Source organism: Danio aesculapii, chromosome 6 (assembly GCF_903798145.1).
Source record: "Danio aesculapii chromosome 6, fDanAes4.1, whole genome shotgun sequence".
Taxonomy (NCBI): Eukaryota; Metazoa; Chordata; class Actinopteri; order Cypriniformes; family Danionidae; genus Danio; species Danio aesculapii.
Genome location: NC_079440.1, coordinates 30,532,692 through 30,545,002, shown reverse-complemented (window position 1 = coordinate 30,545,002; position 12,311 = coordinate 30,532,692). Strand labels below are relative to the sequence as shown.

General features: G+C 34.6%; 1 protein-coding gene across 2 annotated transcripts in view; it reads left to right on the top strand.

Moving 5' to 3' along the window:
• ryk (receptor like tyrosine kinase) overlaps window positions 1–12,311 on the top strand; it is an 89,140-nt gene that overhangs the window by 69,698 nt on the left and 7,131 nt on the right. For both annotated transcript variants that reach the window (XM_056459947.1, XM_056459946.1), the window contains 2 exons: window positions 2,801–2,933; window positions 9,545–9,654. In XM_056459947.1, the coding sequence (XP_056315922.1) occupies window positions 2,801–2,933; window positions 9,545–9,654 (243 nt within the window). The remainder of the gene's footprint in view (window positions 1–2,800; window positions 2,934–9,544; window positions 9,655–12,311) is intronic.

Sequence of the window (12,311 nt, the reverse complement as noted above, 5' to 3'; positions counted from 1 at the left end):
AACCTTGAAAATGATAACCTTGCCAAGTTTGATTACCATTTTTTTGTTCTGCAAAAGAGGTTTACACTGGTTTGAAGCAACAGATGAGTACAAATAACAGAACTATAGCTTTTACTTTAAAATAAAAATAAATGTGTATGTACTGTATATTATCATCGAGGCTCTTATATTAGGGATGCAACGATTATAGTTTTTAGTTGTATGATTATAGTCTGAGGAATAATCACAGTTTCCTGGTTATCACGATTATTATGCATTCGTTAATTTCAAAACACTACTTTAAAAATGACATGAAAACTCCTTATTTTAAAGTGCTATTTACTGTTGATTAGTAACTAAATAATACAGCATAAAATACTAATAAAAAAACAAACAATAGCCCATTTTTCTTTGGACTTAAAAATAAGTGAAGGTTTTTGGCGTTTAAACACAAGTAATAATTCAGCACTTGAAATAAATGACAGAACAATGTATAAATAATCAAATAAATAAAAATAATAATACATTTTATAAAATTGTATTTGTCTAATGTAAGTCTAAGCTACATATTAGCTAAGTATTTCACTTTTAAAGAGAACAAATGTAGTCAAAGGCTGCTCAACCTCTATTTATATAGAGTAATAACCAACCTACGTCACACATGACGTCACATGGGTTCCCCGTTGCAAAAAGACCAGTTGCAATAGCAAACATGTCGTGTTGTGTGATAAATTCGAAGTCCAAAAATAGAAAATGTAACTTTTACCGTACACCACACTGTCTTTAATGCCAATCGCAGACGTCTTTGGCTAAAAGAGAGCTGAATGAAGTGAGGACCTAATTAAAAATGCTCGACAGTTCTCATGTTATATCAGGTAAGTTCACGCTATGCTGAATCATACACATTACTCGTTTTAGATTGCAGCAATGATTTCAGCAAAAACAGTTACATGTGGTTAATTAAACTGTGGACACTGAATGCAAAGAATGAAACTTGAAAGTGTAAGTTCACGTACCCTGCTGTACAGGCACAGTTCGCTGTCAGAATGGCAAGGCAGAACCTTGGTTTTTAGCACTATAAAGTTTTGAATCTGGTAATCATGGCACATTATTTCTTGCACATGACCACACAGAACAAAATTGTTGCCATCCAAAGACTTGTAGGCCTTTAACTTCTCTCTTGTAAAATCACTTGGAGTTTCGTGAAAGATGTAAATTTGGGGCTGGATGCTTGGTCAGTTCTTCTTATCCAATATTCACTGGCAGGGTGCTATCGCAAATGGACCTGTCAGACGAACGCCGCTCACTTTAACGTTAATTTTGCTGAATCACTGTGCTTATTACTGGGTGACAAGCTGTTATAATATGCTGAAAGCATGATGTTAATAATATATATAATATGTAATTAACAACAACAACAACAAACTCTGTACTGCATCGGATGTCATTCCCTCACTGTAAATGCTAGCGCTCCCGTTTTTTCTGCAACCTCGCTGCACGGGCATCCTGAATGTTTACAAACATGCTAATTGGTCTATAATATTACAAAATTGTTTGGTATTTTCATCTTCTATTTTTTTTTTCGCTTTGGAGTAGAACTGTGTATATTACTTACAAAGTATAACGCTGTGACTGGTCAGTTCTTGTCACGTGACTCGCAGCATTCTTTCAACTAAGAGTGCCTGGAAAGCGTGAGTGCATTGCTCCCTATATGGCGCACGCCTCAATTGGAAATAACCAACTTTCAAAAGATGCGATATGGGAACGGCCCCAGCCATAGTTAAACCAGTGTGCGTGCATATTAGCCTTAGCGTACAAGCTTGGAACTTTTAAACCAGCACACAGTTGGCATAAGTTTATTTCGTTGCAGCAGTTATGCTTCATGCAGAAACGCAATGTTGAGAAACTTTTACGATAATGAACCATGATGAATTAAATTGGTTAATAGTGAAATCGGTTAATCGTTGCATCCCTACTTTAATTAATTGAATGAATCAGGTGAATGATTCAATTGTACATTCACTTAGTCAACACAAGGACTCGCAGTAGTTTTGCTACGGCTTTATAGATGGTATTTTTGTTGGCAAAAAAGACACAATTTTGTTGAAAAATTTACATTTTTATTGAACTGTTGTGTACACTAGTGGGGATAAAAGCATCCTTTCTGTGAATTCTTTGTGCATGTGATTGCGCTTGTACATCATGTGAAACTAAAAAAAAAATTTCGAGGTCACATTTATAGGCTAAACTTTCTGCATAAAAGTTTAGAACCGCTTGTGTGAGTAAATGGTGGAGAAATGTAAATTTTTTTGGTGAAATATCCATTTAAAGCAAAACTAAATACTTATGCTTTAAAAATTAAACTAATAATAATATTTAATATTATTTAATCTGAGTTCAGCATTTTTTCCTGATATTAATATAATGGCAGTGCAGCAACCCTGAGGTCAGACGTTCTGTTTAGATTTTTCTGTTTCCCGCTTGGTTGCCTTTTGGGATGGGCTCAAACCCATATCCTGTCCCGAACGCTTCGAGCTCTGCAGTCACGCAGACCCCGTGTCTGGGGTTAAACGGTCAACACAGCCCATGACTTTTCAGAAATTATTCACTGATTGAATTATTTTTTTATGCACATGCAGTACATCCTTAAGGGTAGCGTGTCACATCCTGTCACGTATTGATCTAAAATATAAACCTATTTCTTTAATGCTTGTGTTCATTGTGTTCCCCACATTAATTACTTTGTCTTTTCCTGCTTAAACCTGAACTTTTCTCAACACCAATGAAGTTTAACACACATTTCTGGTCTATTCGCTCTTAGGAACTTATTACCCATCAGCCACGTGTGCATAGAAGATGGTGAGAAGCCCATGGTCCTGTTGCCCTATATGAACTGGGGAAATCTTAAGCTTTTCCTTCGCCAGTGTAAGCTTGCAGAGGCTAACAATCCACAGGTGAGATTATACTTTTTTGTTTGTTTGTGTTTTCAAAACTGTAAATATTAATAAATGAAAAAATTATATATACAATGCCTATAGAAAATCATCATACCATGTGCAAAAAAAATCTATACCTCTAGACACATTGCTTTCAAAAGACTTTCAGGATTGTAGAAAGGCACAGGTTAAGAGAACGCTACAAAAACATTTGGAAAAGTAATTTGGAATGTGATTTGATTTCAGGATGTATGACAAATGAAATAATTATTTCAAAGGGGCATGCTGGTTTTCTGTAAGCACTGTACATTTTAAAGGAATACACAAGTTTTGTCGCATCAGAATTAAAATGATAATTAATTAAGAGGTTTAATATTAGAGCAGCAATTTTATCAGACTCTTAAAAACACATATGTTTTACTGTTTGTTTCTTTCATTCATTTTCTTTTCGGCTAATCCCTTTATTAATCAGTGGTCGCCACAGCGGAATGAACTGCCAATTTATACAGCACATGTTTTACGCAGCAGATGCCCTTCCAGCCCATCTCTGGGAAACATCCATACACACTCATTCTCACTCATACACTAAGGACAATTTAGCTTACCCAATTCACCTGTAGCGCATGTCTTTGGACCGTGGGGGAAACAGGAGCACCCGGAGGAAACCCACGTGAACACAGGGAGAACATGCAAACTCCACTCAGTGTTTGTTTTTTTATGCATGCATATTTACACAGGGAGTGATTTTTAAGCAAAGTGTATTCAGAGAACAAGAAGCGCAATGACACTCCTTTTGCTGTGTCTCGTAAATCAGTCCGAGGCAGGTGTTTATATTAGAAACCCTCCAGCAGAACACCTGGAGTGTTCGGATTATCCTGATTTAATTGCTTTCTTCAGAACAATGAATTCATTGTGCAGAGCTTCTGTCAACATTAAGTGAACTTTTCGGAGATATATGCTGTACAGTAGTATGCTCTGCACAATCGAGCCTTTGTGGTGTTAACCCTGAGCGGTCTCTTTCATTCGGCTGCCAGTGAAACTTCTCCAAAAACAAGATTACATATATTCCATCAGTCAAACCAATGTATTCTTAACATGGTTAAATGGGTGCTTCAAGCTATCAATTTTTTTCACTTCAAGATTAAACTTGTGGCAATGTTAGTTGAATTGGAATAATTCTTTTTGGGAAAAACATAAATCATGTTAACTGCCCATGCTCGGTGCATTGAAAGTGATTTTCTATTAATACATACTACCAGAGTTTACACCTCTCATCTGAACTGAATGTGGTGTGCAAAAGTACATACATACTATCTAAAATGAGTAGTCAGTTTTAAAACTCTATATTAGGGCTGCACGATTTATTGTTTCAGCATCGATATAGCAAGGTGATCATTTGCAATAGTCACATCACAGGATATACAATGTTGAGTTTGTATTACAATTTATCATTTGCATGTATTTTTATGCCTGTGATTGTATAATGATTTCAAAAGCATTTAGGTTTAGGAAATTGTAGCTTTTGTGACATTAACTATGATTAGTTTTATTGATTTATTTGTATTTTTATCATTCACTTTCTGTACTTGAATACTGTTAGACTCGGAAAATAATAAAACACTTTATTTAAGGGGTCCACGGGGTCTTAAAAAGTATTTAAAGTTGATAAATCAATGTAGAGAAATTTACAGCCCTTAAAGTATTAAACAGTCTTAAATGCTGTTTTGCAAGGTATTTAATTTTATATAGTTTTAGATTATGCAGTGCGTGGTTGTATGCTAAAGTTTGCCTGTATTAAATCTGTGAATTTCAGGATGCTGTGTAGTTTATGAAATCAATAAAATCCTGCTTGATTTGACATCATGCTGCTTTGTTTACTGCAGTAACCAAGGCAACATCATTTCTGCAGGTCTATAGGTGCCAACCTGCTGAATTAGCTAGATTTAATAGATTTTTATTCTGTATTTGAATAATGTCTTAGTTTTTAAATTAGTTTCTTACATTAATATTTAGTATTTAATACTAATATTTAGTATTAATATTTAGTATTTAGTAATATACTGTAAGTTAAAATCTTGCCAGTGTTTCCGGTTGAAACCTATAGTGGTTATAAGGTCTTAAAATGTATGGAAAGAGTGTTAAAAACGTCTTTAAAAAGGTATTGAAGTTCACTCTCTGATTCCTGTATATACTGTATTTCTATTGTATATTTTTCTTGATTGTATTAATAGATTGTTATGCATGAAAGTACAACACATGCAAATATAGAAATGCACTGCAAACAGCACAGACCACAATGAAAATGTGTTGGGGACACCAAAAAGATTGTAGATTGTTTATTAGATTTTTTGGAGATACACTCCCACTGCAGAATCATCCCAATCGATCTAACATTATAAATTCTTTCCAAATAGAGATGTTAAGTCATCTGGTGAAATTGTATTCATATCGCAAAATATATTGCAAAAAAAATAATAAATAAAAAATAAAATATCGGAATGTTCGATTTTTCCAATATCGTGCAGCCCTACTCTATATAATTAAGCCCGTTTAGGCTCTTGTACCCAGTCCGCCAAATGCTGATTGAGTGGCTGGATGGAGCCATAGTGAATATAAAAGTGTGCAAGTATCATGAGAGCTTGTTTTTGAAATGTAAGACATTGAGGAACGAAATAAACACTAAAGTTGTTTATTTGCACGTAGACCAATGTTTAATAAATGTCTATGAATAAATGGATGCATGAAATGAGAAATTAAATAATTACCTACTTTTATTGCGTTGTTCAAAGTGTTTGACTCCAAAAAAAGCATAAATATATTTGTTTTCCTTGATCCACGCGATTGGTTTGGGCCAAGCTCCTCCGTCCAGGTGTCACGTAATTTGCGACAAAAGTGAGAAGGTGATGTGACGCTCTCCACATGTAGTGAAACCATAGAGCGAAACAGACGGCAAAATGGGAAAAAGCAAGTTTGTGTACTCCTGGTTGGAGAAAGATTAAGTTTAAACAGTGGCTGAACCCTGTCGCTGAAAACAACCACGTAATTTATTCTTTCAATCTTTGTTTCTTCTGAGCTTATCTGAGTTCTGTTGCACGGTTGTGCTCCATTGATTTATTTAACTACAACTGTTTATTAACAACTGTTTATTAAGTTAAAGGTTTGATACTGATTAGAACTTGAAGTGGCAACGAGGTCTTAAAATATTCTGAGGTCTTTAAAAAGGTATTAAAATTATCTTTAGGATTCCTGAAGATACCCTGGTGTATAAAAATGTAATGGGTGCAAGATGCATTGTGTCTGTATTGCATTTACAGGTTTGTTGAAATGTTTGGGGTCAGTATTTATTAAATTGTTAATACTGTACTAAACTTGCCATTCATCAACTTTTTTTTTTTTTTACAAAAATATTAAGCGATATTTAATAATACAGATCTTAACACTTTAATATGTGCTTGCTGTCGCTGCGGCGGTAGTAAGTGCGCCTGAAGCTTTTGACCACTGGGTGGCGCTTTAACCATAGATTTTCAGCTTTGCCTTTTCACAATACTAGATAGGACGATACTGTATGCGTACCTTATGTCATGTGATATGTTCAATTGAAATATAATTTTGTTTGGTTGTTTTGGTTTTCTTAGTAATAAACATGCTTTTACACTATCCTGTATGTTTTAGAAAAGATGTCTGCAATACATGGTGAGTATAGCCCTAGGCTGCAAATATTAAACAAGTATAAGAATTAAGTTATTTAGCATTTATAGTGTCCTATTAAATTGCGTTGGCGTAAAAAGAACGTTCGATTTCTATTAAATCATTTGGCTTTATTTAGATTATGAAAAAATATCTGAAATAATGCAAACAAAGAAATAAATTAAACACAGATTGTATCACAGATTGTATGGCATTCGTTAAAACAACACAGGACAAGATGTGTTTAATAAAAGCCAAGCAAATGTCTCTCATTCTGGATGAATAAATGTTTTCATAACGGAAAAGGCTCTTGTTATTCACTCAGCATGCACAGTGTAACCATTTTCAAAGTCTGTCTAATTTGTTTCACTGCAGGCTAATGTGATACGCATACAAGATTGATATTTAATACTGAAATAACTTCCTAAGACCATACTTTGACCATCATGGTGATGCTATTACCTCAAATCTTAAACGTGCGCACACTACAAGATATGAAAACCACGGCACAGCACACACTACAAAATAAAATTAAGATTATGGGGCCCGATGATGCACAGAACACCTGATCACAGAATAACTTTTATCAATAATCAATAACAGCTTTATCAATAATTATTATTTATTATACCACCAATATGGTGGTTTCTTTACCACCAAATCAGCATATGAAGAAAGTCATCACAAGAATAAATGACTAATTAAAGTTTTAAAAACTGTTTTTTTATTATTATATTGTCATATTATTGCTTTTATGCCGCATTCATATCAAATAAATCCACCTATGGTGAAACTTAATTAATAAAAATACATTTATGAAACTTACTAACCCCAAGCTTTTTTAGCGTATAGGCTAATTTAATTGTGCATAATGTGCAATTGTGTTTACTTTTAGATATCATTTTTCATCATATAACAGCGACTTGTAATTAAAACATTAATCATGTACTAGTCACATTCCACGAGAGTCATCATCCTCATCACATAATTGTCATCATGAGGGTTTTCCCATTGTCAAAATGTTTGTAATAGTTTAAGTCAGTTAGGTAGGCGGTACTATTCATGTCAAACTCATCCAATTTCGCTTAATAGTAGTTGAGTGTACTTTGAAAGCTGTGTGGACAGCACGGTGCGTGAGAAGAAGTAGAATGTGGAAAAAGAAGTAGAACTGGTTTCCTATTTTACATTTGTATATGCAAATGTGAATATGCTTTCTTTTCCTATTACTTATTTTTATTTTTTTTTAATTCTTTGTGGTTTGAATTAAGCAATGAAGTGTTTAATATTTATTATTGACCATTGATTGAGTTTCAACATAAAACTCATTGGTGCCAACCAGAACTCATTGGTGGTACTCATTGGTGCCAACCAGAAATTGTATTTTCTGCTAACAGTGAATGACTTGTAGACTAACAGTTGGAACGTTTACATGGACACCAATAATTTGATTTTAATACGATTAAGACAATACTCTGATTAAGAGTCTACCATGTAAACAGTGATTTTTGATTAATTTAATCCGATTAAGTTCATAATCGAACTAAACAGAAATCGAATGATGACATGTGGAGTATGCTGATTTTAGTCGCATTATTGAAGTGCAGTACAGACATTTAAACACCTTAAACTACTACCATCTTGTTGGATTTTCACCGCATTTTGCGTCGGTATAGTCTATACACACACGGCTATTTGACACTTCTCTGCACCAGTCAGTGAAGGACCACAGACACCTGCATCATGAAATGCGGAGGTTTTTTCTTATTAAGCGTGCTCTATCAAATTCCATTAAAACAACACTTTTCCAGTAGTTCATACTCGCATCCAGTATCTCGTTTGTCACGGGGGGTATGCATGAAATGTTCTTAAATGAAAGGGTAAAGTATCAAACTGCAGTTAAAGTCAACAAATTAAAAATGAAACGCAAAATTAAATGAAACTCCGGAGGAAACGTTGGATAGCGTGGTGAAGCAATGACGTTAATCGAATTATGTGCTATAACATGTAAAACAAGATCATGAAAGGAACATTCAAAAAGCAAACTCATGTAAACACCTTAATCATATTATTGTCTTATTCAGATTAAAGCAAATAATTTGATTACTAATGTCCATGTAAACGTAGTCACTAATTCATTTGGTGCTTGAAAGTAGACTAACATAGAGACGTGACATTTCAAAGAGGACTTTAGCTAGTTGACAGTCTAACAGTTGCTGTTAGATTTCTGGCATGCTAAAGCACACCCTCAGGGGAGTTAAGCCTCTAAATGTATCCCCTTTAAGAAACTCCAGCTAAAATTAAAATAAAGTTTAAATTTGACTCCAATCTCATTGGCTGATCCTACCATCTCACTACATCCTCCCTTGAGTAAACAATTCATCCTAAATCACTCTAAACCAAATTCGCACTGAACAAACAGGATTGAGCATGCACCGCCGAACTCATCTGACACCTGATTTGTCATACGCTGCAATTATTTTGTTCCAAAGCCTTGTGTGTAGCTCATCTGAAAAGCCACTCATTCAGAGAAGATTATGTTATGGTCTTGTCAGTCAGCACCTAGGGATTTTTTTGTTGTGTCTGACTCGAGATAGATTATACAAGGATGCCTGAAGTACAGACACTCCATGTAAAGAGGTAAAGCGCTAGGCGTCTAGGTGCAGAGGATGTTTATGTTCTGTGAGGTAACTATCATTGCATCAGACGTCAAACTGAGATTCAGCAGAGGAACTTGTTGCTCCATCAAGTCTGGTTTCCTAAGATGTGAACGTGTCTGCGTGTACTAGTCGAATGTTCTCACCGTCTGTGTTTTCTGTTTCTGTTTCTCTTGGTGGCCCTCTTGTTAAAATTTAATTACATCTTGCACTGCTAGTGACCCTTAGAATACATATATTTCTGATGACTAAAAATGTTGTCCTCTCTCTCTTATGTTATTCACAAAGGCCATCTCTCAGCAAGACCTGGTCCACATGGCAATACAGATTTCATGTGGGATGAGCTATTTATCGCGGAGAGAGGTCATTCACAAAGACCTGGCTGCCAGAAACTGTGTGTAAGTGCTGTCTGACTTTATTTACCATCTTAGGCCATGTTTAAACCTGGGATTAAGATTAAAACTGCCTTTCCACTGCACACGACAAACGACATTAATTTTATTTATTATTAAAGTCATTTCTTTCCAAGTAGTCCGGGAGCTGCGTGGTGTTCAGATCATCTCCGTATGTGGAAAATTTAGATACGATTTGTTCTGTGGTTCTATTAAAATATTTGAACTCCTGCGACAAGACCGTATGCGACCGGCCGACTGTATATGATGTATTCCAGTGTTGTCCAAGCAGGTCCGTGCGCACGAAATGAGAAATAGTAATTTTTTCATAATTTTTTGATCAGAAAAAAGTTTATATATATAAATAAAAAACAAAAACCATTTCTATTCATAAATGAATAATAAAAATATATATATTTTTTTAATGCTGTCTCCACATTCCCTCCCAATTTTTTTGCGGTCTATGAGTTTCTAGTATTCATTCATTTATTTCATGGTGAATGGATGTAAAATAAATGCTCTTGCTTTTGCACTCCTTTATTTCGGACAATACGAGAATCCATCTTCTCTCCCATGGCGCACGACAAAACTGAAAATTTTGTGTGACTGCCACAAGGGGGCAGTTGTGTACTTGGGAATACTTGGGGCACAAGTATTCCGACAGTTGTGTCCGAATGTTGTGTGCAGTGAAAAGTTGGCTTAAGTTGTGTTGATTAAATTCTGATCAAAAAAGTGGATTGTGTGAAATACATGACTATAAATGGGGTTTAGTATGCGCAGGGTTTATTCCAGACATTGAAAGTTAGGGATTTTTAAAAATATTTGATATATATTTTATATATGATCATTCAAGTCATGGGAATCAATATCAGGGATTTTTGTTGGACATTTAAATATTTAGTTTCTATTTATCAAAATGTAATTTTTCTATATCATACTACCATGTTGTTATGGTGCAAATAAATATACACTAGATATCGCATACGGCCCCTGAGCATGCGCCAATACCGCCACCACATTTGTACAGTGCTCCCAGGACAAAAGTCATTCAACCGCACTAGTCAAGACTAAAGCCAACCGGAAGATGCTGGTCTGTTATGCTGCGTACAGGCGTAGTAACGAGCAAACAAAGAAAACAAACCACATAGGCATTACATTTCATAGGTAAGATTTCATTTTTGTATGTTACGAACTTTTGTGCTAAACGAGTAATGTTATTGATGATAATACAGTCACTTACTGCACTGAACATAAGGCCAAGTAGCACCAACTTGTACTGTCCACCCTAAATTATTGAAAGTAAAAAATCGTTTATAACAGAGATTCATTAACAAACGAATCGCTCCCTCCATTAGCATTAGAAGTGAAAGCAGGAGAGGGGGTGTGCTTTAGGACATGGATTAGATCAAATTTAAGGGAGGGTGGATAGTACATTTCCATGCACACAAACACATGCTCTTTGTTGGCAATGCCGGTGCGGTCACGTATCCATCGATGTAGAAAAATGATGTAAAATTATAATTTTCAGAATTGAAAAAAAAAATATTTGCACACTGACCACCAGGAAAACTCCCGATCATAGATGTATGTAGAAATGTTCACATATCTATGGCTCCGTATGGCCAGTCTTCCACTACACCTCTGTCCCATATTCATTTCAAAGGAGCGCTGCCCTATACAAAAATGGCAGCTGCATTGACGCATTCCTTCCAATAGACAACAACAGCGTAGCCGACATCTAATGTAAATATCTATGGTTATGGTGGTTAGACTATTTTCATACATTTCATTCCTTTCAAGTCAAATGCAGTCACCAGACTGTACCTATTCTGACCACTTCAAAGACTAGATGTTAAATAGTGTATGACAAAATGACTAAATGTAAAGTTTGTACTATTACAACTAAGATATCAAATATGGGAGAGGGAGCTCTTTGTAGTCATGCAAACAGAGTAAGTACCTTTAGTTTATTATTATTTTTTTCCCTCAAAATCTGACATAAATTTTCCATTGTTGTTTTTATAGCAGCTATTAAAGTGATAATAGCCACTATAAAATGATATTCAAGCTAAATCCATTTTAATATGTTAGTCATATGTTAGTCATGACTAGGCCTACACTGAATCTGCATGTGCAGAAATCTGCAAATGTTTTGCCCATCGAGTGTATTTATTTACTTGTTTACATGTGTGTAAATATATATTTATTGAGTTTTTATACTCGTTCAGTTCAGTAATATTATTGATTAATATGGAAATGTTGATATTATGTATTTACAATACAGTTTGTGAAGTGATATTTTCTCTGTCTTTTCTCTTTCTTTAATAGATATAAGATATTATATGAGAGACTTTACCAAACAACTAGATCTAATTGGATTTGCATTGTAAATATAAAGTTATCAAATTCTGATATAAAAATAAGTTATTGGTTTTATTTCATGTTGTAAGTTCTTTTTGTTGCTATACTCCAAAATCATTCTGCATAAATCCACAGATATTTATTTTGTCTTTTTTTTGGTGCAAAATTCCTTGCAGAAATAGCAAATAATGTCTGCATATTCGGTCATGAATATTTTATATAGAATATCATATCATTTTATGATAGAATATTGTGACTGGCATATTCTATTATACTTAAAAGTGATGTAGAGTTGATGGATG